The 24,480-nt window shown below is 50.1% G+C and overlaps 1 protein-coding gene across 6 annotated transcripts; it reads left to right on the top strand.

Annotated features, from left to right (window-relative positions):
- Window positions 1-282: 282 nt before the first annotated feature.
- On the top strand, window positions 283-23,565 carry NUP50 (nucleoporin 50). Of its 6 annotated transcripts, XR_004961559.1 has the most exons (9): window positions 283-490; window positions 4,835-4,913; window positions 7,458-7,541; window positions 10,414-10,606; window positions 14,257-14,904; window positions 17,090-17,171; window positions 19,255-19,373; window positions 20,264-22,143; window positions 22,387-23,564. XR_004961559.1 is itself a non-coding variant. In XM_036278195.1 (8 exons), exons 1-8 carry the CDS (start codon window positions 420-422, stop codon window positions 20,464-20,466), a joined length of 1,479 nt encoding a protein of 492 aa, XP_036134088.1. In that variant the 5' UTR covers window positions 283-419; the 3' UTR covers window positions 20,467-23,565. The 6 variants fall into 6 exon arrangements, 5 of the variants coding, with proteins under 5 accessions (XP_036134088.1, XP_036134093.1, XP_036134089.1 ...); XM_036278195.1 differs by having other exon boundaries at window positions 20,264-23,565; XM_036278200.1 differs by lacking the exon at window positions 283-490 and adding an exon at window positions 528-609 and having other exon boundaries at window positions 20,264-23,565.
- The last annotated feature ends 915 nt before the right edge of the window (window positions 23,566-24,480 follow it).

Genomic DNA, 24,480 nt, shown 5'->3' with positions numbered 1-24,480 from the left:
GACCGGACCTGCACAGCACAAGCCACTGCGCGCGAACGCCTCGAACGCGTACGGTGGCCGACACGTGACCAACGTGCGTCAACTCCTGCCGCCGGCTCCCCGGCCGAGGCCGGCGTGCGCATGCGTGAGACAGGGGCGCTCCTGCCCGCACAAGTTTCCAAACAGCGAGGCGCATGCGTCGCGTGACGCCCCCTGTCCGCCGAAGGAGGGGCTGCCGGCCAAGACTCCAGCGCGCTTGCGCAGTAGCCGGACGCGGGCGTTTCTTTCCTCCCTTTTTTCGAATCGCTTTTGAGGAGTAGATTCGAGTTACAAAATGGCGGCCTGGAGCGTGTTCGGCGCAGTTTCCTCGGCGATCTCCGGCTGAAGGGACGGTTGTCCTCGTCACCGCCGAACACAGAGAGGCGAGGCCCCCGGGGGACATGGTGTTTGCGGCTCGGGGTTTGCCGATCACCGAGTCCTTCGCGCGTCTCGGCGCACCGGAAGCGGCCAGGTGCGCTCACCCGGCGACCCGCAGCCGCCGCAGCCCCGAGCGCCGCGGCCGCGACCTCGCACCTGTTCCCCGTCGCGCACCCGAGCTTCGCCGCTCCCACGCCCCAGCGAGTGCCGCGGGTGAGAGGCGGCGGGCGGCGGGGGCGGGGGCTGCGGGGACGGCCAGGCGGGCCCGGGGCCTGGGGACGAGTCGCATCGGGACCCGGGACCCGGGCCTGGAGGGGCCCTGGGATGGGGGAGCCGGGGTGCGGAGCCGCCGCGTCAGGGCGCGGGACCCGGGCCTGGGGGGGACCCTGGGAAGGGGGAGCCGGGGTGCGGAGCCGCCGCGTCAGGGCGCGGGACCCGGGCCTGGGGGGGACCCTGGGATGGGGGAGCCGGGGTGCGGAGCCCTGACCTGGGCAGGAGGAGCCGGGTCTGGGGGGACCCTGGGAAGGGGGAGCCGGGGTGCGGAGCCGCCGCGTCAGGGCGCGGGACCCGGGCCGGGGGGGGACCCTGGGAAGGGGGAGCCGGGGTGCGGAGCCCCGGCCTGGCAGGAGGAGCCGGGCCTGCGTGTGGGACCCGGGCCTGCGTGTGGGACCCGGGCCTGGGGGGACCCTGGGATGGGGGAGTCGGGGTGCGGAGCCCCGGCCTGGCAGGAGGAGCCGGGTCTGGAGGGGACCCGGGCCTGGGGGGGGACCCTGGGTTGGGGGAGCCGGGGTGCGGAGCCCCGGCCTGGCAGGAGGAGCCGGGTCTGCGTGCGGGACCCGGGCCTGGAAAACCGGGCCTGGGGCGGGGCGCGGGGCGCGGGGCAGCCGCGAGGGTGGGGCGGGATGACAGCCGCCACGCAATCCGGGCTGTTTGTGAAGCGGACCGGCCGCCCTGGCGGAGTCTCTCCCGGGTGCCGGCCGGCGGGCTGGGGGCCGAGCGGGCAGCCGCTGCCCTGCGTGGCCTTCGGGTTCCTCGCTGCACCTCCTCTCCGTGCGCCCGGCCCCGCTCGCCCGGCCCCCCCCCCCCGGCCTCTGTGGCCCGATTTCGCTTCTCCCCGCCAGGCTGGGCCGTCGATCACCCCATTACTCTGCTCTTTTAAGGGAAGCAGTTTCTTTTCTTTTTTTAGTTTGTACTGATTTTTAGGATGCAGGGCCATCGATCACCCCATTACTCTGCTCCTTTAAGGGAAGCAGTTTCTTTAATTTTTATTGACTTTTAGGGAAGGAGAAAGAGAAATGTGGATTTGTTGTTCCACTTCTTCATGCACTTATTGGTTGCTTTTTAAAAAAAAAATGTTTTTATTGATTTGGGGGGGCAGAGAAGCATCTATTGGCTGCTCCCTGCACGCTCCCTACGGGGGGACGGGTCCACCTGGGCACGTGCCCTGGACCAGGAATCCATCCGGACCTCTCGGCCCATGGGACTGGACTCTAACCACCTGAGCGACCCGGACAGGGCAGGACAGGGTCAGGGTCAGCCCCGCCCGAGTGGCTCAGTGCATTGAGCTTGGCCCATGGAGTGAGAGGTCCCGATCGATTCCGGACAGGGGACATGCCCGGCCGGGGCTGTTTCCAGTGGCAGCCTGTCAGTGTTTCTCACATCCATGTTTCTAGTTCTCTCTCTAAAAGTCAATAAAAGTATATTTTTAAAAATTAAAAAAAAGAAAGAAAAATCCGTTGCACTTGCCCTTGGCTTTCGTTTCCCGGTCTGACCCTTGTTCTCCTCTTCCCAGGGCCCTCCAGGCACTACACTTTCAAGTCTGGTCAAGTCTGTGTTTTGGGGGATGGTGGTTGGTTGTTTTTTCATCTTTATTGCTGAAAGTATTACAGATGTCCCTTTTTTGCCCCCAGTGACCCCCCTTCTCCCTGCTCCCACTCCTCTCAAATCGGTTTTCATCTTAGGGTACACCTTGAGCTGGGCAGCTTCAGATGGCAGAGACCAGTGTCCTCCAATTACCATAAGTTTCAATTTCCTGTGACAGTGCTTCCTAAGAGTCATTTCATAACTTGTAACCACAAGCCCAAAGGTTTTAAATCCCTATCATAATAGTGCAGAACACCCTCTAGTGCCGGGCCTTATTCTAAGTACTTTACAGGGGTGTTTTTTCCTCATCTTGCATAAAAAGCGTTCATTGTCTGAAGTGTCATGCTTTGAAATAAAATATGGACTTGTTAAAATATATGTTAAAGCTTGGCTCATACCTCAAGTAACTAACTTATCTTTCCCCATAGTGTAGAACTTTTAAGTGGGGAGGGGGGTAGTATTTTATAGCCTTTGTTTCTAACAAAACTTGTTTCTTTAACAGTATTTATTAAGCCCTTCCTCTGTTCCAGGCACTATTGTAAACTAAGTTTTTACATCTCATTTAATTTTCACACCTCCCTGTTCTACATAAGAAAAAACTGAGGCACAGGGATGAAATAACTTGCCCAAGGTCTCCTGTAATTTCTTGGAAAATGTCAGCATCTTACGGAGTATTTTTTTAAATATGTAGTGTCCCAGTTCACTGATTCAACAACAGCTAGAACACTCGTCATGAGATGGACGGATTTGGGGTGTTTGGAGTACACCTAGAACACAGAACAAGGATCTCTGCTCTCTGGTTGGATACTGATTTGGTGGTGATTAGGGTAGAATGTGGGAGCAGCTACCCTTAGATTGTTTTGGTGTACAGATTATGATTATTCATTGTGGGTAGGAGAGGTAAAAATTTTAGTTTACTACAGTTTCAGCACTTTCAGTTCCACTCCTTTTTTTCCATTGACTAACTTAAGTTATTAACAAACAGTTAATAGTTTATCTTAATAGTAGCAGTGACTATTTCAACTTATCACCTCTTCTACCCTCTGGTGGGAGTGTTAGTTATCGAGCAGCAAAATGACCAAAGAAATGCGGGCAGTCAAGTTCAGGAGAAATTATATATAAAAGTACATTGTTTTTGTTTGGATTACACAAAGTAGTAGCAAAACTTAACCAAATGTTTGCAGGGAGACATTAAAAAAGTATTCAAAGATTATTAGGATGTTATTTAAAGCTGAAAAACCCCTATGTAATTACAGGGTATCAGATTTTGGAAGCCTTTGGGATGTCAGCATTCGAAGTTTATTTTAGAGAGACCAAAGAGCAGTAGGTGATGTCTAAGTTTGTATCTTTTCCTTTAAAAAATTTTCTTTTCTTTATTGATTTTTAGAGAGAGGGGAAGGGAGAGGGAGAGAGAGATAGAAACATCGATGGGAGAGAACATCGATTGGCTGCATCCTGCATGTCCCCCATTGGGGATCGGGCCCACAACCCAGGCATGTGCCCTGACGGGCGACCTCTTGGGGCATGGGTCAACACTCAACCACTGAGCTGCACCAGCCAGGCTAAGTTTGTATCTTAATGACCGTGAATTTCCAGGAACTTATTCTGGGGTTGCGGTGTTAAGGGCAAACTTGGGTAGGGAAAGACTATCAGAAATGGTGTAGGCGGGTTTCAGGAGCCCTGAGCTAATGGATAAATTCCTGGACAAGGTGAGTGGCAGAAGAAATAGAGGGTTTTTTGGTCCATTTAACTGGTGAGTTATGCCACTCACAGCGGAGCTCTCCATTGATTTTGTTTTTGATGGCAAAAGATATGATACAGGATAAAAAAAAATGGCAAATTGTAAGGGACAAGATACAAGGCACCCTCTGGATAGGTAGGTGCTTGTATTCACTGCAGAGATAATATTGTCAGTCAGCTGTGCACCGCCCCCTGTTAGAGGAATTGAGCTCATGGCTTATTTTTGAAAGGGTTGTATTCTCAGAGAGTCAACACATTCATATTAATTACATTTTGAGCTTTTAAATGATGTCCTATGTTATCAATATACAATTTGGGGCAATTAAATGTTCAGTCTTGGGAAGTGGATTTATATCCATTGTCTGTAGCCTAAACAAGAGGACCCGTATGACCTACCTAGGAATGAACTTCTTCACTGGGTCATCTTGAAGAGAAATTTAAATAATTGAAAACGTTTTGTCGGTGGCACGGTTATAAGTGTAACTTGCATAGAATAAATTAGTTAAACACTTCTTGATTATATATATAGTACTTAAAATTTCAGATTTAAAAACTCAATTGAGATCGCACATTAATTTTTTTCAAATAGAGTTGGTTTGGTGTGGTTCAGGAGAGTGCCAGTGTCCCCGGAAGACCTGCTCTGCCCTCAAACACCCTCTGTTGGATTTGAAGCAGTGGGCGCCTGACCCCTCAGTACAGTTATTAGAGCAGTTCCCAGTGGCATCAGCCTGCTGTTATCTCATTTCATGCTAGAGGCAATTTTAAAAATTCTTTGTAAAAGTGATCTCTTGGTCTAGAAAAGAAAACATTTGACTTGGAATCTTTTTACTTTTAGCTTCGAAAAAATGGCCAAAAGAATTGCCGAGAAGGAACTGACAGATAGGAATTGGGATCAAGAAGATGAAGCCGAAGAGGTAAAAAGTAGTTTCCTAAGAGTGATTTCCTACTGCTTCTAAATTTAAAGTTGGCTTCCTCCTGGAGACTGAGGTAAAATAAAAAAGCCCTTTTAAGACCATCTTGCATCGGAAATAAGTATGGTTTCTCATGACCTGTGCTTAGTGTAAACATTCATTAATTACATTTGGGGTGCCTTTCCACCAGCACCTAGTCCCTGAATATTCTGCTCCTTTGTAGAAGCACCTTCCTCCTGAATTCCATACACTTGAGCATTGTAAACCATGGTTCAGTCAAGATTGAAGGGTGAGTCAGTGATCTAGTCGTGACCTTAGCTCAGTGCCAGCACTCAGACTCAACAAGTGGTAGGCCACCACCGTCTCAGCCTGCCGTCCCCGTCATTTCAGATTTCAGGTGGCTGCGGTCACCTCGCTTACTCGAATCTTCTCAGAGGCCAGCTGTATGTCGTATTCTTACAATCTGAGACACCCTCCCCACAATGGCATTGATAGGAATAGAATTTAGATTGACCTAGTTTCTTTCCTAACAGAATAAGAATGGCCTTCCCCGAGGAGATACTGTAATTTCTCTCTTAGAGAGAGCAGAACACAGCTGCGTTCCTGATGCCTCATCAGCAGTGGGGTACTCCTGGGCCAGCTCACCCAGGAAGTCTAGAACCAAGTTAGCCTTTCAAGTTAATAGGATAGTGTCAAGAAAAAACAATATATATATATTTTTAATCCTCACCCGAGGACATTTTTCCATTTTTTGTTCAGATAGAGTGGGAGGGAAAGAGAGGAAGAGGGGGAGAGAGAGAAACATCAACATGAAAGGGACACATCGAGTGGCTGCCTCCGGCACAACCCAACCAGGGCCAGGGACAAACTGCAACTGAGGTATGTGCCCTTAGCGGGAACCGAACCCAGGTCTCTCTGGACTGCAGGCCAATGTTCTAACTGCTGAGCCAAACCGGCCAGGGCAAGAAAAAACAATTTTTTTTTAATGAAAGAATCTGCAAAAGTGTCTTCAAGCTTATTCTTAGATGGCTGTCTCTATGAGTCTGTTTCCTAGTACCGATATTTTTTCCTCTACAAATGTATGTACTAATATGGTTAGGGAAGTCAAAATGGCAAGCATGTTATTATTTTAACAGGGCTTTTAACATTTCTAACTGATGTGCTTTTTCACCAAGACTTTGATAACTACGTTTTTTCTAGCTACATTCTGGGCCTAGGACGATTACACTACCATATAAAGATTGGCTTTGACAGTCAAATATTTCAGGAATGAAAGCGCTCCCATTTGGATGGAGTCTGAAGAATGAGTGTGGAAGGACATTACATTTCATCTGGGCAGATGTAACTAGACGGTCCCTTCTGTAGCTGCAGAGATCGCTTAAGTTCAACATTTTCTGAAATCACTACAGATGAGACTTTTTATAGGAAACATTTATGCCAGCAGCACAGGGTGAACTGGAGCCAGAGGGTTTCCGCACGTTCCTGGCTGTGGATGCAGTACTTGGAGCACACTCTGGAAGGGTTCAGCAGTCTCCTAGAGTCCGGCAGCTGCACGCTCCTGCGATGTTGGGCACGTGTGCAGATCTCTTTTTATTGTATTTATTTAATGATGAGAGAGACATCGGTGTGAAAGGGTAACATGGATCGACTGTCTCCTGCATACCTCCTACTAGGGATCGGGCCCACAACCCAGGCATGTGCCCCGATCAAACCCGGAGCCCTCTTGGTGCACGGGATTATGCTCAACCACCTGAGCCGCACAGGCCAGGGTGGGCAGAGCTCTTTCTGAAAATAATAATGTATGTGTGTTTCATAAGTACAGTTTTATTTTTGGAAACGATAATAGTAAGATACTAGATTTGGGCATCTGGGTTTCAAAACTGACTCCACTCTCAGCTATTGATGATCTTTAAGGTACGTCCCTGCTTAAGCTTTATTCAAACCTTTGAGTACAGTTGGAATATTTGAAGGCTGGGCAGGGTGGTTTTGCACCAAAGCTTCAACAGGCTTCGTCTCGCCAGACTCCCTGTCTCGCCAGACTCCGTGCACGCACTCCTCTGATTCAGGCCTGGCAGCCGTAGGCTCCAGAAGGCTCATGGCCTGCCTGGTGTGCACTGGGGTTCACAAAGGCAGACAGCACGAGCTTCATTTTAATGTGCTCTCTCTGTAGTTTGTATTAAGAGTATTAACAGTCCTGGCCAGTTTGGCTCAGCGGTGAGAACATCAGCTCATGGATCAGAGAGTCCCGGGTTCAGTTCCCACTAAGGGCATGTACCTCGGTTGCCGTTTGTCCCCAACCCCGGTTGGGGTCGTGTGGGTGGCAGCCAGTCGATGTGTCTCTCTCACATCGATGTTTTTCTCTTCCTCCTGCCCTATCTGAAGATAAAAGAAAAAAATGTCCTCGGGTGAGGATTAAAAAAAAAAGTATTAACAGTATTTTGAAACTAGCAGATAATAGATACGTTTGCCTGGTCTAGATTTTTCGTGCAGCATTTTATCTCCAATTTGGCTTTATCTTACTGCTGCTTAATTTGTATGCTCCTGCAGGTGGGAACATTCTCAGTGGCCAGTGAGGAAGTCTTGAAGAACAGAGCCATAAAGAAAGCAAAGCGTAGGAGTGTCGGATGTGAAGTGAGTGTTCTCTGCAGCTTTCTGCCTTGGGGGGCAATCAGATCGATAAAAGCTCACTGAAGTGCTTACTCTACTTGTGAAAGTGCTTGGCGTAGACCATAGAAAAAATGCTAATAGGAGATCTGTGCCTTACAGGACTTACCCGCTGCTGAAAAAAATACAGATGTAGACAAGTCAGAGTTGAGTGACATGGTGAAGGGGAATGAGGATAGCAGTGCAGAAGGCCAGAGACGTGCATGTGGGAGGGAGGGAGAGAGGAAAGGGTACATTCTCAGTCTCTACTGCGGGGGCTCGAGGTACGGTTGGAGTCCTGAAGTATAACAGAAGCATTTCACATGTCGACAGCATAGTGCATTAAGATGCTTTGTTCCCGTGATCAAGATAGAGGATAAGTTGTGTGTGACTCATGAATTGAAATCGCATCAGGATTCAGCGGTCACTCCACATTTAACAATTTTCCCAGTACTGTCCTCAGCCCTCCATGTGTTCCAGACCTGTCGGTGCTGTCGGTGGCCTGGGCTTCTGTTGTCAGGCAGGAGAAGCTGGTTTGAACTCTGGGTAGCAGCTTTGGAATAAACCTACACAACCTTGCCTCTGCAGTGGCTCTGTTCAGTCCTTTTTTTTAATTCCAAGTTTTTCTTCTGTCTAATCTCATTCTTTAGACTGGTGTTAAGTCAAGTGAAGGTTGATGGGGGAAGGGACAACTGAACTAGGAGGAAATGATGGGTTTAATTTTGAAAATATACTTCAGGGCTTGTGTGGAGTTCTGTACAAGACCGCTGGCTATGCTTATTGGCTCTTTGGAACAGGAGTTGGGGTGAGGTTCTTGCAGACGGGAGGAGTTCAGCACGCAGCAGATTGAAGCCATGGGGTGGAGGAGAAGAGGCCTGAGTGGATGAGGCAGAAGCCACGAGAAGACAGTCTTAAGGAGGGATGGCCAAGTTGTTGGCTGATGGAAGTGAAGTAGACCTCAGTCTCCACTTGGCCAGAGTGAAGGGGTGGGGGGAGTCTTCCGGCTAGTAAAGGAAATGAAATATACACGGGTATTTGAAATCCATGCATAATTTCAGCCTCAAGTTTCCATTAGAACTGGTATATTAGAGAAATTAAATGCTGTGTCATCCCCTTAAATGCAGACATATACCTTTTCCTGTGCAGTGAATGTGTTCGTTCATTCAGCAGAACTGCTAGGCACTGGGGATGCATCAGTGGGTAAAAACAGACCTGGCACAGGGATGTTTCTGTTTCTGTGCAGTCCAAATGGACATCTCATTCAGCTTTTAACTCTCATCATTCTGAATGTCCCGCTCTTTTTTTTAATTGGGGAAAGAGATGCACACACACATCAGTGTGAGCAGGATACAGTGATTGGGTGCCTCCTTCCACACGTGTCCCGACTGGGGATCCTGCCTGAAACCTGGGTATGTGCCTTGATTGGAAACAACCCGCCACCTTCTGGTGTAGAGGACGGTACTCCAGCTGAGCCCCTGGCCAGGGCCTCCCTTTTCTTTAAACAAGTGGTGCTTGAATTTTTGTTGTGATTCTAGAGCCAATTACTATCAGTAATATCCAAAATAGCTATAAATACCATGTGGCTTTTAAATGTCGTGCAAAATAAAAGTCTCTGAAGAGCCACTGTCATCTTGTTGCGGACAGTTTGTCTGCGAATCCTTGTGATAAAATGACTCAGTCTGGTGTATTTTGGATTTTGAATGATCAAATTTAAAGCATCAGAACCTAAGCTATATTTATTACTTGTGTTAAAACTCATACAAGTTAAGATTTTGCATTCTTTGCCTGATTTTGTTGCCATAAATATATTCGTGGTCAGTAACCATCAGAAATTCTATAGATGTGATGGAAACTTTTGTGTTTTTCTGAGAACTGTGCAATGATAATAGGCTGACTGGCCCATTTAGAAAATGAAGGCTTTCCAGTTGCAGTACCTTCCTTGTGAGTGCGTGATTGTCATTCATCTACGTGGGAACGTAGGGTTTGTGCGCGCTCAGGTGTTTGAAGCATGTTTTTCGTGATGTAGTTTGGAGACTTTCCTGCAGCCTCCCTTGGGTCCTCATCTGAGAAGCAGACCCCCTCGATGGTATAATCACTATCTTGAATGAAAAAATCTTAAAAGAAATTGTCAGGACTTGAGCAGATCACTGTAAATCACAGAAGTTCTCGGGGACAGAGGGAGAGTAACCTTAGAATTTCATAAGGAGTGCCAAGTATCTCCAAAGTATCTTGGGTTACAGATGAGAAAGCCAGCAACTGCGGAACATGTTAGAACAACCTTGTGACAAAGAGCCAGGCGAGCGAGAGCGAAATGTCGCCTCTGGATTTCTCAACTGCGGAAAATGTAGATTTGAGACTCAAATCAACTTCCAAAGTTTCTATAGGCTGAAAGCAGGTTGAAGGCTGCAGAATTTCTTAGGAAATTATAGGTTAAGTGGGTGAAATACTTTCAGTTAACCTAATTTGATGCTTCTACAACTTCCTTAGGCAAATTGAGTGATACATGAAAAATATTTTATTTCGGCTTAGTTGTGTTTTTAGTTATAATTTTGGATGGTAGATACGTCAGTTATTGCATTTGTAGTGTTTCTTCTTTAACCTTTTATACCTGAAATATATTTTTAAAAACAGATTTTGCTGTAAACTAGACTATCCTTGGCCATATCCAGGAGGCAGCTTTGGTTTGCAGAGCTGTCGTCATGAATAAAATCTCTCCTGTCCTATTTCTGGTTTTGCAGTAGTTTTCTTTTAGTGCTGGTTGCATAAGGATTCTAGTTGCTATTTAGCTAAAATAATATTGTCACTCATTTGCTTATTGGTTATAAAAATAGTTATCTAATTTTTGCTCTCTCTGTTTCAGTCTGATAGTGGAGGGGCCTTTAAAGGCTTTAAAGGGTTGGTTGCACCTTCTGGAGGAGGAGGAGGGTTTTCTGGGTTCGGTGCTTGTGTTGGAGGAAAGCCTTTGGAGGGCTTGTCGAATGGAAATGGCATGACTGGTGGTGCCCTGCCCTTCTCCAGTTCCAGAGCCGCCACGGAGACCACGGCGGCCTTGGGTGAGTAGGTCCCCCGCCTCCTCTCGCTCACATCTGAGGAAACGTAATCCGTGAAAATAACTTTGCGAAGATGTTCTCTTCTACCTTCCCTGGGTCCTGGGACTGTATAAGCAAAGACAGTGAGAAAGGCATAGAGATTAGGGGATGTTGGCTGCTTATGTACTTGAGTAGAGCATGAGCTTTTTTTTTTTTTTATCCTCACCTGAGGACATTTTTCCATTTTTTGTTCAGATAGAGTGGGAGGGAGGGAGAGAACCATCAACATGAAAGGGACACATCAAGTGGCTGCCTCCCGCACAACCCAACCAGGGCTGGGGACAAACTGCAACTGAGGTACATGCCCTTAGCGGGAGCCGAACTCAGGACTTTCTAGATCGCAGGCTGATGCTCTAACCACTGAGCCAAACTGGCCAGGGCAAGCATGAACTTTCAAGTGAAAATATACCTCAGTTCTGTTCTCAGCCCTGCCATTTACCAGTTCGGTGACCTTGATGAAGTTCCTTAACCTCTGAGCCTCCAAATCTTCAATTGTGAAATGAGAATGACCCTGAGAATTGACGTAAGGGTCAAAGGAGGAGAGGAAGCTCTTAGGGAGCTCTGTAAAGGCCTGCCTTCCCATCCCCTCCTGGCTGGTGTGTGTACATGCTGTAAAGGCCTGCCTTCCCATCCCCTCCTGGCTGGTGTGTGTACATGCTGTAAAGGCCTGCCTTCCCATCCCCTCCTGGCTGGTGTGTGTACATGCTGTAAAGGCCTGCCTTCCCATCCCCTCCTGGCTGGTGTGTGTACATGCTGTAAAGGCCTGCCTTCCCGTCCCCTCCTGGCTGATGTGTGTACATGCTGTAAAGGCTTGCCTTCCCGTCCCCTCCTGGCTGGTGTGTGTACATGCTGTAAAGGCCTGCTTCCCGTCCCCTCCTGGCTGGTGTGTGTACATGCTGTAAAGGCCTGCCTTCCCGTCCCCTCCTGGCTGGTGTGTGTACATGCTGTAAAGGCCTGCCTTCCCGTCCCCTCCTGGCTGATGTGTGTACATGCTGTAAAGGCCTGCCTTCCCGTCCCCTCCTGGCTGGTGTGTGTACATGCTGTAAAGGCCTGCCTTCCCGTCCCCTCCTGGCTGATGTGTGTATATGCTGTAAAGGCCTGCCTTCCCGTCCCCTCCTGGCTGGTGTGTGTACATGCTGTAAAGGCCTGCTTCCCGTCCCCTCCTGGCTGGTGTGTGTACATGCTGTAAAGGCCTGCCTTCCCGTCCGCTCCTGGCTGATGTGTGTACATGCTGTAAAGGCCTGCCTTCCCGTCCCCTCCTGGCTGGTGTGTGTACATGCTGTAAAGGCCTGCCTTCCCGTCCCCTCCTGGCTGCTGTGTGTACATGCTGAAAGGCCTGCCTTCCCGTCCCCTCCTGGCTGATGTGTGTACATGCTGTAAAGGCCTGCCTTCCCGTCCCTCCTGGCTGCTGTGTGTACATGCTGTAAAGGCCTGCCTTCCCGTCCCCTCCTGGCTGATGTGTGTACATGCTGTAAAGGCTGCCTCCCGTCCCCTCCTGGCTGCTGTGTGTACATGCTGTAAAGGCCTGCCTTCCCGTCCCCTCCTGGCTGATGTGTGTACATGCTGTAAAGGCCTGCCTTCCCGTCCCCTCCTGGCTGCTGTGTGTACATGCTGTAAAGGCCTGCCTTCCCGTCCCCTCCTGGCTGATGTGTGTACATGCTGTAAAGGCCTGCCTTCCCATCCCCTCCTGGGTGATGTGTTACATGCTGTAAAGGCCTGCCTCCCGTCCCCTCCTGGCTGATGTGTGTACATGCTGTAAAGGCCTGCCTTCCCGTCCCCTCCTGCTGCTGTGTGTACATGCTGTAAAGGCCTGCCTTCCCGTCCCCTCCTGGCTGCTGTGTGTACATGCTGTAAAGGCCTGCCTTCCCGTCCCCTCCTGGCTGATGTGTGTACATGCTGTAAAGGCCTGCCTTCCCGTCCCCTCCTGGCTGTGTGTTACATGCTGTAAAGGCCTGCCTTCCCGTCCCCTCCTGGCTGATGTGTGTACATGCTGTAAAGGCCTGCCTTCCCATCCCCTCCTGGCTGCTGTGTGTACATGCTGTAAAGGCCTGCCTTCCCATCCCCTCCTGGCTGCTGTGTGTACATGCTGTAAAAGGCGCTGCCTTCCCGTCCCCTCCTGGCTGCTGTGTGTACATGCTGTAAAGCCTGCTTCCCGTCCCCTCCTGGCTGCTGTGTGTACATGCTGTAAAGGCCTGCCTTCCATCCCCTCCTGGCTGGTGTGTGTACATGCTGTAAAGGCCTGCCTTCCCATCCCCTCCTGGCTGCTGTGTGTACATGCTGTAAAGGCCTGCCTTCCCATCCCCTCCTGGCTGCTGTGTGTACATGCTGTAAAGGCCTGCCTTCCCGTCCCCTCCTGGCTGCTGTGTGTACATGCTGTAAAGGCCTGCCTTCCCATCCCCTCCTGGCTGCTGTGTGTACATGCTGTAAAGGCCTGCCTTCCCGTCCCCTCCTGGCTGCTGTGTGTACATGCTGTAAAGGCCTGCCTTCCCGTCCCCTCCTGGCTGGTGTGTGTACATGCTGTAAAGGCCTGCTTTCCCGTCCCCTCCTGGCTGGTGTGTGTACATGCTGTAAAGGCCTGCCTTCCCGTCCCCTCCTGGCTGCTGTGTGTACATGCTGTAAAGGCCTGCCTTCCCGTCCCCTCCTGGCTGGTGTGTGGTACATGCTGTAAAGGCCTGCTTTCCCGTCCCCTCCTGGCTGGTGTGTGTACATGCTGTAAAGGCCTGCCTTCCCGTCCCCTCCTGGCTGATGTGTGTACATGCTGTAAAGGCCTGCCTTCCCGTCCCCTCCTGGCTGCTGTGTGTACATGCTGTAAAGGCCTGCCTTCCCATCCCCTCCTGGCTGCTGTGTGTACATGCTGTAAAGGTCTGCTTTCCCGTCCCCTCCTGGCTGCTGTGTGTACATGCTGTAAAGGTCTGCTTTCCCGTCCCCTCCTGGCTGCTGTGTGTACATGCTGTAAAGGTTTGCTTTCCCGTCCCCTCCTGGCTGGTGTGTGTGCTGCTGTAAAGACTGTGTGGCACAGACCTTCCAGGAACCTAGGGGTCCTCCCGTCTAGATTTCCCCAGGATGTGTTGATTGCCTGGTCTTGTCTTGAGGAAATTAGTCAAGAACTCTTGGGATTAGCAATAGAGAATGGGATCATGGGTTAAAATCTTGGATTCTTGGAAATGATCCCGGAGGGTTGGATTGTACTTAGCTAGTTATTCTAAAAGTGTGTACTATTTCATTTTAATGAGGCAGAATGTTTAGTGTGATTAAAATAAGCACCTTCTGTTAAGATTTTAACTGCATTAATATGTGTTCATTCCTGGAACCTTGGGGATTAAGTTTTACACTAATAGTATTTCGACAGTTCTGAGGGAAATGGGCATCTTTTTGAAGGAAACGAGTATTTTAAAATTACTGATGCAAACATATAATAGATACTATTCTTGTATAAAAATTTGATTTCATTGAATTTTGTGATGACCAGATCCTAAATATTAGATGTGCACATACCTGAACTGTCACAAAAAATGGGATGCAATAAAGGTGGAAAATGCAAAGTGATATAAAAATCTAAATGTGTGAAGTCAAATCATCTTCTAAGTAAATCTTAAAACTTGGATTTTCTCTAGGATCTATCGCTGCAAATGGCCCTGCTTCCTTGGTTGACAATAAGATTTCAAATCCCAAAACCAACGGTGACCGGCCGCAGCCCTCGTCCTCTGGCCTTGCCGCGAGCCCAGCCCCCCACGGGACCCCCTACCACAAGCAGCTGGCGGCCTTGAACTGCTGTGTGCGGGACTGGATAGTGAAGCACGTGAACGCGAACCCGCTGTGCGACCTGACGCCCGTCTTCAAGGACTACGAGAGCTACTTGGCGGGCATCGAGCAGCAGCGCAGCGACGGCGGCGGCCCGGAAAGGGAGTCCAGCAAAATGGCGCTCGACACGCAGTCTCCCGCCCTGTTTGGTTCAGCAAAGTCGCAGCAAGAATCGACGTTTTTGTTTCACAGTGACAAATCAGAGGGTGCCTCTGAAAAGAAGACGGAAGCTGTGCCTGAAAAAAAGGGGGACCCATCACTAGGAGCAACCAGTGCCTCGTTTAATTTCGGCAAGAAAATCGATGGTTCTGTTTTGGGCTCGTTAAACTCTGGCCCCCTGGCTGGGTTTTCATTTTCTTCTGGAAACTCCAGTTTATTTGGCAAAGATGTTACCCAGAGTAAACCACTGTGCTCACCGTTCGCAGTTACGGGGCTGGAGAGCCAAGCAGGTGGCGGCAAAGGTGAGTGTGACGCCTCCGCGGCGGCCAGCTCAGGCCTGGGTGCGATGTTTGTGTTGAGTGGACGGAGACGCGGCGCCGTCATCTGAGCCGTGTGGTCCTGGGCAGGGTTGAATGTCTGGGTCTCGGCTCTCTTATCTGCAAGACTGAGTAAGGCCTGTTTGATAGGGTTATTATGAGGATTAGGAATATAAAAATTAAAATTAACAATATGAAATTATCTGGCACAGTGGCTGAAAAGTATCGAACGCATGGCTTGCATATAAAAAAGATTTAAGTGAATTAGCATATTTTGAAAAATTGTGTTTTATTGAAAGTTTATCATGAACATCCACTGAATTATTTGTATTTGGGAGATCTGGTTATAAATAGTCACAGAGCAAAGCAGTACTATAAATTTTAAAAGGTAGACTTTTCATAGTCATGGGGAACAAATTAACCATGACATGTCTGGATTGTAGCAACCTCTCCAGAACTTTCTGCTGTGTGTAGTGTTAGTGCCCCAGGCAAGGCAAAGAGCTTGGGTCTTAGTCCTAGCCCCTCCACTCACGCCTCCTTAGCTCTCTGAAAAGGGGGTTACGCATAATCCCTCTTCCTCACGTGGAGGTGATGAACAAATAATGTCTGTGAAGATACTTGTCAGTATGAATCTCTCTGCGTTTCTTTCTTCTCTGCCCCAGTAGGGTGGATGGAGAGTCTGTCCCAGGCCTGGGGCAGTCACAGGGACAGGGATGTGGAATCTGAGTTGAGTCTCCATCTCTGCGGGAAGCCCCTCAGTAAAGCACTTACTGCTTATCTGGTGTTTGTCACAGTTTTTGCATCAGAAGGACTTTGAGAGCTTGTTCAAATCTCAACTTCCTGGGCCCACCCTAGAGAACCTAACGGGAGTCCCAGGATGTTTATCTAAAAAGAAAACTGGAGATTCTATGGCACACCAGTTTGAGAACCATGGCTTTTGTCATGGATGATGCCAGCCTAGGACAGGATTAGTTAAGTGTTAACTTCAGACCATCCTTTGTGGTTCCTATAGGTCTCGAAGTTTGGAAGGCCGCCATGCAGGCCTTCCCTGATCCTGTCAGGTTAGCATATGGCTTCTTTTTGTCCACAGTTGAATTGTTTGAGCACCAAAATTGTTTCTCTTAGAGTTGCTTTTTAACTTAGAGAGTTCTGTGGGGCTGCGACTGCCTTTCTCTTTAAGAGGATGGTATTTGTCCTTATTGTGCACCTTCACTCTCCCCTGCGGCTGGGTCGGAGTGAAAGGAAGTGCTGTTCCGGCGCAGTGCGGGGAGGGTGCCAGAACTCGAGAGGCGTGCTGTTCGGGTGAAGTTTGAGTTACTTACACTTGGCTTTGGAGTCATTTCTCTGCCAGCGTGCCTTGTAAAACATTGTTTTTTTCCTCACCACCATCATGCCCCAACATCAATAGTGATGTTGACTGTTCCTTGGCATGATGCAGGTTTGGGAATGAAGGTGTTAGAGGCATATCCGAGATTTTAATCTTCCAGTGGTGATCTGAGTCTACGTAAGTGTTGTTACTAGTCCATGTGCCTGAAGCTTCCAACATCAGAGTTGGGAGGAAGGGAAGGCTTATTGATCAAGAAGGTGCCAACCGAAAAGATGGGAGACTCAACCTCAACTCCATCTTAAAGTACGAAGTCCAGGCTTCTTTACGTGAAGGGAAGTGGAAGTGAGAGGGGCAAGAAGTGATGGACCCTTGGCCTGCAGGCTCTGGGGAAGATGGCTACTCTCCTGACCCTAGTGCTGGGAGTCTGTGTGAGGTTCCTGCAGGTCTTCGATGAACCACGCACACTTCCTCCTCTCCTGGGGAGAGTCCCCTTCTGGTAAGGGGCTGTCTTAGCGAAGCGCAAGGGCAAGCAGAGCCCCTCCAAGGGTTAGCACGTCTGTATACATGACTGCAGAAGCTTTTAGCCTGGGGGCCATGGAATAGTCAGCAAGACTTTCTAACTGATAGAAGGGAGAGGTGTGTTCCCATTAAAATCGTTCTGTTTTACAAAATAATTAAAATCTAGTGGGCGCACCCCTCCCCCCAACACTCATACATACACACAATTTGATACCCGTTTGCATGGAATTTTTAGGTTGAAATGGGGATGGATAACAAGCTTCCTTGATCACATTTCAAGCTCTTGATTTGAATCTTACTGAACTAGTGTTGTTTTTATGAAAGGTGGAGACGAAGAAGAAAATGATGAGCCGCCCAAAGTAGTAGTTACTGAGGTAAAAGAAGAAGATGCTTTTTACTCCAAAAAGTAAGTAGTAGTCAGAGGGATCCTCTTGATGCAAGTGTTTTCAGACAGAGGCTTCTGGCTGGAGAGAGTGGGGTGACGTCGTCTCACAGAATTTACCGAGCGTCCCGTTCTGGGGTCAGGCTGTGCCTCCTCCAAACTGGAACGAGGAAGAATTCCTGTTTATGTAAAAACAGATTCGACAGATGTCCTGGGCACAGTCTTCTCTTTTCTGCCGACCCAGCTCTTCTGCTTGTAAATGCAGTAGAGAGGGCCTTTCCTTTGCCCTCCTGCCCCTCAGCTGTCCTTCTGTCCTTTCTGTCCTTTCTCTCCTCTCCCTTTTCTCCCTCCTTCGTTCCCACAGGAAAGGCAGCCAGTCGCTGCCCAGGTTCGGTTTCACTCCTGCTCTGCATCCCGCGGCGTCTGTCCTGTCCTGGAGGCTGGTTGGCCTTCGTGGTTTTCTCGCAGTTCTGCACAGTCATCCTTTCCGTTAGGGCTGTGAACACTGTCTTCCGCCGCCAGTGAGGGCTGTTTTGTTTTTTAATCTATTGGGGTGACATTGGTTAATAAAACAAATACAGATTTCAGGTGCACAGTTCTGGGGTCCATCGTCTGTAGATTGCTTGTGTTCACCGCCCAAAGTCAGATACCCTTCCGTCCCTGTATGTGTATTTGATCTGCTTTTGTTTTTAAATGAGAGCTGCAGCTTTTAGAAGAAAGCAGAGGGAAACTCTGAGTTCTCTCTCAGTGGAATGAAATTAGTACCTTTAAGAGATAGTTACTGGAAAACATTTTTGCCATTTTAGAAGCTTCCCTAGATGTATTTTTCTAATAGAAAAATTTCAGACTAATGAGTCAGTAGTTTTCATAATACAAATCACCATATCTTACGAGATTTCCAAGTGTTACTTTTGAGAACTTTTAAGAGAGGCTAACAATTCCTCTTGCCGTTTTAAATGTGTTTACACAGGTGACAGAAAGGAGTGGGCAGTGGCTTCGATTTGTTTATGAATAACCCAAGGAGCTGGGAGGTCTTTGCATAGGCATTAGGGTGATCTGGAGTCGCCCTGGAGAGAATTCAGAAATAACAGATGCGGGGGGGGGGCTGCCAGGTAGTGTTTTGTCCTGTATTTGTTCTTGTCCTTAAAAGACCAGACTATGCCTGGCTAGTATGGCTCAGTGGATTGAGCGTCATCCCATGGACTGAGAGGTCCTGGTTTGATTCCCGGTCAAGACCAGACCAGGGGTGGGGTTTATAGAGTGTGTGGCTGTGATTTTTATTGTCTTGAGAAAGGTAGTTTCAGAAAGTTATTTAAAAAGTTAATGGGCCCTGGCCAGTTTTGCTCAATGGTTAGAACATCGGCCCAAGGACCAAAGAGTCACCGGTTCATTTCCAATCAAGGGCACCTACCTCATTTGCGGTTCGGTTCCTGGCTCTGGTCCTGGTCATGCGGGAGGCAGCCAATTAATGTGTCTCTCTCACGTTGGTGTTTCTCTCTCCCTCCCTCCTCTCCTCCCTCCCTCCTCCCCTCTCTGCCCCCCCCCCACCCCCCAAATCTGGAGATAGATGGAAAAGTATCCTCAGGTGAGGATTTTTTTAAAAAAGGTTACATGGGGCCCTGGCCAGTTTGGCTCAGCTGTTATTTCAGAGCGTTGGCCCACGGACCAAGGAGTCGCGGATTTGATTCCGGTCAAGGGCACGTACCTTGGTTGTGGTTCATCCCCAGCCCTGGTTGGGGTTGTGCCGGTGGCAACCAATTGATATGTTTCTCTCACATCGATGTTTTTCTCATCCTCTCTCCCTCCTTCCTGCTCTGTCTGAAGATAAATGGAAATATATCCTCGGGTGAGGATTAAAAGAAAAAAGTTACATGGGACCCACTATGTAATAATCTGAAAAAATAGGGAAGAGGTTCTAGAATAAATATCTAACCAGATTTTCTTACTCTGGTTTGTGCCCAGACCCAGTCCGGGTCCATAAGAGATGGATCCCGGAGCTTCCTCTGTCTCATTGAGGAGCTTTTCCATACAGGCATGAATAGTGGCTGTTAGAAAACTGACATGATTTGTCATTGCGTGTCTGACTACCTATTGTGTTTCTCCATAGGTGTAAACTTTTTTACAAGAAAGACAATGAATTTAAAGAAAAGGGTGTAGGTACTCTGCATCTAAAACCTACAGCAAATCAGAAGACACAGCTGTTAGTGCGGGCAGACACCAACTTAGGTAGGTGCCTTTTCTCCCAGGTGGCGCAGCGTCACAGTCACGTGGTACACCTTGCTCCTTTCCGTCTCTGGGATTTTCAAGTATATTGGTGCGGGTTTTAGAACAGACGAGATCGTTCAGGCCAAATTCATGCTATACTTACGGATTCTTTCCGGACGTATCTGAGTGTGGGGAACAGTGTAGAAGAAAATGCACTGTTAAGCTATAGCAGGAAGTAAACAAAGTGGTTGTCATGTTCCTTTGTGTTAGAAAATGGCTGGAGGTAAGAGGCTGGGGGTAGATTGGATGGTGTAATATTAACAAGGGGATTATTTCAGGGAACCCTTTTCATATAGCAAATGATCATGAATACACACCCTTCTGCCCGCCCTGCGCTTTACCCTGAAACAGTCCAGTGGAGGGGGAGAGCTTCGGAGGGCGAGCAGGTCTAAGGAAGTGGTGGCCACACCAGGCAGGGCTGCGGAACAAAACTTCTGTGAGGCTGTTTCTTTCCTGTGAGCTTGACTGCTGGGTCTGCTCTTACCCGGTGAGCCGAGCCGGCCTCTGGGACACGTCTCTTTGCTCCCCACTCTTCCGTTTGAATGACCTAGTGGAGACTCGGACCTGCCCATGTGCCCATCCGATATGAGACAGTGGGCAGGCTGCAGTGAGGCCTGGTGGGAGGTGGGCAGAGGCGGCTCCTCTGAAGTCCAGTTGAGTCCAGTCCTGTCGGTGTCCTCTGGGGACACCGTGCTGGCCCGGGCATCAGGAGCATACCCACTTCTGTGCCCTCCCTGTGGCCCGTCGTCAGTCCTTGGAGGGTACGTGGCCTCGGTGTGCAGTGCTTAGCATCTGAACTCCAGCTTCCTGGAGCTGTACTTTGTATGATTCTTCTGTTTCTTTAAACACAGGCAACATACTGCTGAACGTCCTGATCCCACCCAACATGCCGTGCACCCGGACAGGGAAGAACAATGTGCTGATTGTGTGTGTCCCCAACCCCCCCGTGGATGAGAAGAATGCCACCACGCCAGTCACCATGCTGATTCGGGTCAAAACCAGCGAGGACGCGGACGAGCTGCACGGGGTCCTGCTGGAGAAGAAGGGGGCCTGAGCTGCCGCTGCCCCACCGCCCCGGGAGTCGCTTTTCTTCTCATTGACACTCTAAGACCTTCTAGATAACTTAAAACTTTTGTGAGGAAGATTAATATGGCCAATAAAACCTTTAACATTTAGTGTCAAGAAGCTGTATGCTCCCTTCTTAAAGAACTGTCTAGTGTGTAAAATACATTTCAAAGAAATTTTGGGAAAGATTTTTAATGTTCATTTATTAAACTAACCACAAGTGGTTTCTTAATGGACTGAAATCAGGGTATCGATAGGATTTCCTCAAGCCTTTTCTGACCAGTGGGTTTGGGCGAGGCTCCTGTCGCGGGTGGCTCCTGTCGCGGGTGGCTCCTGTCGCGGGTGCCCGCAGGGGCCGAGCCTGCAGCCTGTGCTGGGCCTGGCGGGCCTGAGGACGGCGCCCCCGCAGGGGAGGCCGCTGCGTGCGGGGCCGGGGTGTGCGCTTGCTCTCAAGTGTTCCTTAGAGCTGCCCGTGGGCACTGGGTGCCGCCTGCGGCGGACACGCCCCCTTCGCCCCCGAGGCTGCTGTGCAGGGTTGGGACTGCTTTTCCTTTTAAAAGGAAACGAGTAGCTTGTTTGGTTCTGACGTTCGCTCGTTCACGCTGGTACTTCTGTACCCCGGGGACAGCGGACGGAGTTGCGAGGAGTGAGGGCTAGAAGCAGATTCCGTAGCGTGTAGCGTGAGCCATATAGAGAAGTTGTCAGAGTTAGACCCTACTGCAACAGGGAGCGGCACTCAGTCACTGTACCGCGGCGAGCTGTGGGTCTGGAGCCACTCAGTGCCGAGGTCAGGAGAGCTGTGTCCGCGCGAGCCGTGAATGAGGCCGGAACCACGCCAGGCGCGGTGGAGAGTACCGCGGGTGCGCGCGCCTGGGACCTGGACTGCAGGAGGGCCGAGCTGGTGTCTGCAGTTTCCGCTTCCTTTTGTAAGAGTGAGACTGTTCGGGGTGTCCGTGTGGAAGGGAGCCGTGGCTGGCACAGGAATGCGCGTGTCTTCACGCCGGGAGGCAGTGCCTGCTCGCGTTCGAGGGCTGGGCACGCCAGGAGGGTGGCTGAGTGTCGCCATGGCCGTGTTCCTGGCTGGCTTAGTGCCGCGCCGGGGCTCCTGTGGAAGGCTCAGGGCCTTGTATGTTCTGATTGGGGAAAGAGGAGTCAAAATAAGTGTAAATAGGATAGTTGCTTTTTTTAAAAAAACCATTTTTAGATGTAAGGGGGGGGTGGGGAAACTTTTATGATCAAATATGTTAACTCTTACATACTCAAGATCGGGTAGTTTGGCCGATGTGACCATGAGCTTCTTGTTTAACTGCAGTGGGAGAGCTCAGCTCAGTGTGACTGGATAAATTCACGCAGAGGTGTGCGTGCTGTGATGGGATGTGGTCCCACAGCTCTCGAGACCTCGGGGCACGTGGCCGAGGCTTTTGATTTACTGTTTAGCATTGAGATTATTCATGTGCTTTTGTTACAGATGATTTATAATAAACAAGGTTGATGCTGTTACAGTAACTCTGATCCCCTCTGTGTGCACTGGTGTATCCAGTGTACCCAGCTGTCAGGATGAGGAGATGCAGGGAACAGCTTCCCACGTTGCTGTGGCTCCCGTGTCCCGTGGTCCCACCCGGAACAGCGACTCTCAGCAGGCATCTGCAGGAACGCTTTGGTGGCGGTGCGTTGTTCTGTTCGCCTCTGCAAGGCTGTGGGCTGCTCAGCTAAGGGGCGGGGAGGTCCCGGCTGCTCACCCCCAGCAGCCCTGCAAGAATAGTTTACAGTCTCTGAGAATTCGTGGTGGGTATGTGTGGCTTTCTCTCCTAACATTCCCAGAAAATTCCTGCTGCCAAGACTCCCTGTTAAAGTGAAAATCGGGAAAATGTGCTGTGTGTACAACTCAAAATGTGATATTTTCTTACAGTTCATGCTTCAGGAACATGCTGGTCTCCACTTGAACAGGCGCCGCTTTCAAAGCGCCGGAGAATGTGTGGGTTTTACCGAAACCCTAAATCCCTGTGTGTGACTCGGGGAGGGCTTGCCGCTCCTTCCCCGGTGTGTGGATAGCTAGCTCGGCGCCTTGGGGTTACATTCATTTTTAACAAAGTATTAGAAACAAGTCTTACAGTGTTGAAAGATGGACTGAAATTTTCTGTTTTGGTTTAAGAACCTATCAAGTGTCTCCTGCGCGTGGCCTAAAGTGAGGTGTGTATATGTCTTTCGTTCCAAATCAGGGATCGTTGCACCGTGACGAACACGGGGCGTCCCGGTGGCCTTTTCCGAGCCGGCGTGTGCCCACCCCTTCCTTCGGGGCAGAGCCCGCTGCGTGCGGCTTCGTTGTCCAGCTAGACGGGAAGCATGTGTCCAGGGTCTCACGTCCGGGCTGTGCTGCCCGGGGAAGGCCGAGTCTGACTGTTCCGGGGCTGGTTCCCTAAAGGGATGGCTGCTCTGCAGCCTTCATTCCAAGGCCCGTCTCTGATATGCTGCAGCCAGAAACATCTGCCTGCTGTCCCTGTGTCGCTCGGCCCAGTGCCCACTGCAGGCCTGTCTGCTGTCACGTGAAAGGTGGGGCTTGCGTTTGGGGGCCTTTGCCAGTCAGTCCAGAACAGTCCACCTGCGAGCGCAGGGCACACCCAGGTTTGTGAGCCAAGTGGCGCCCTTCTGTTCTGGATGTGGGACCCCACGGGGCAGCCGGGCTGACCTGTGGTGGCCGCAGGTGACTGAGCCGCCCGGCAAGCTGGTCTTCCAGTCCGCACTGAGCACAGGCCGTGTGGGGCGCTCGGCTGGGCCGTCGGGAGGACTGAGGACTCTGGCAGGCAGTCATGACGGAGATGGAACACTTACTTCCTAGCAATCAAATGCATAAATTGTTTGCTTTCTATTTTAAGCAGGAAATTGTTTTTTAAGTACTTGAATTGTCAGACCATGTCATCTCAGTTTGTATTACTTTTGAATGAACCCATTGAAGACATGTAACAATCCATGAAATGTGAATAAATGGAAGGAAACAGAATCCGTGTTTGACATTTCGTGTACCCGTGACACCCCGGCGCTGATACGGGTCCAGCAGAGCGGAGGCGAGGCCCGCAGGGCAGTGCCCAGAACCTCCTGGGCTCGGAGGGCGGAGGGACGGCGACTTCCAAACCCCGTCAGATTCCCATTCACCGGTGAGAACGGGGCCGCAGCTCCTCGGCTGCTGTCCGAAGCCGTCTCCGCGCCTTCTGTGTTGCTGGCCTGCGGCCCCCGCACCCGGCTCCGCGTGGGTGATGGAGAAGCAAGCTCAGACAGTCCCGTTTCTTACAGGAGCGAGTGGAGTTGGGATCTGTGTCAGTGAAAATTCAGCCCTCTGAAGGATATTTTAAAACTAAGAGAATCAAAATGATCAGGAAAAAATACATTTTGAGTTTGTGTAATTGTAAATTTTCAGTGCTTTAGGAAAATCACTACTAAGGCCTTGACGGAAGTGTAGGATTTGTTAGCTTCCCGAGTTGTTCAGCACTGGCCCTAAGGGTTAGAGATGTGTCCTGATAAAGAAGATACTGTGGAGACTAACTTGCCCATCAGTTTCTCCTGAGCCGATAACGTCTAATGGAGGCTCTGTTAGGTCCTCCGCTGAGGGGCCGAGCTGCCACATGGTTCTCAAGTGTGGCCCTGGGTGCAGCAGCCCAAGGGACTCGGACATCCCGGGCCCCACCCCAGACCCGCTTGTCAGGGCCGGCGAGGCCAGCATGTTGCTTGCTCTTTATGGATTTGAGAGAGAGGAAGGGAGAGGTAGTGAGGGATGGAAACATCCACTGGCCGCCTCCTGCACGCCCCGCACTGGGGATCAGGCCCACGACCTGGGCATGTGCCCTGGCCAGGAACCGAACCGGCGACCTCTTGGTAGGTGCAGGGTCGACGCTCAACCACGGAGCCACACTGCCGGCCTGTTGTTTGGTTTTTACTACGATGTAACTGACACACTACAAAGTTCACTCTTAGTGTTCAATTCGGTCGCTTGGAGTATATTCAGAGCTGT

Source organism: Molossus molossus, unplaced genomic scaffold, assembly GCF_014108415.1.
Source record: "Molossus molossus isolate mMolMol1 unplaced genomic scaffold, mMolMol1.p scaffold_m16_p_26, whole genome shotgun sequence".
NCBI classification, from domain to species: domain Eukaryota; kingdom Metazoa; phylum Chordata; class Mammalia; order Chiroptera; family Molossidae; genus Molossus; species Molossus molossus.
Note: the sequence above shows the minus strand (reverse complement) of the source record. Positions and strands in the feature narration are given on the sequence as shown.

Bases quoted from the DNA above. Each gene is read 5' to 3' on its own strand.
- NUP50 (XM_036278195.1), top strand. From the start codon at position 420: ATGGTGTTTGCGGCTCGGGGTTTGCCGATCACCGAGTCCTTCGCGCGT. The intron at 7,542-10,413 runs GTGAGTGTTCTC...TCTCTGTTTCAG, and splicing joins GTAGGAGTGTCGGATGTGAA to TCTGATAGTGGAGGGGCCTT. The intron at 10,607-14,256 runs GTGAGTAGGTCC...GATTTTCTCTAG, and splicing joins GGAGACCACGGCGGCCTTGG to GATCTATCGCTGCAAATGGC.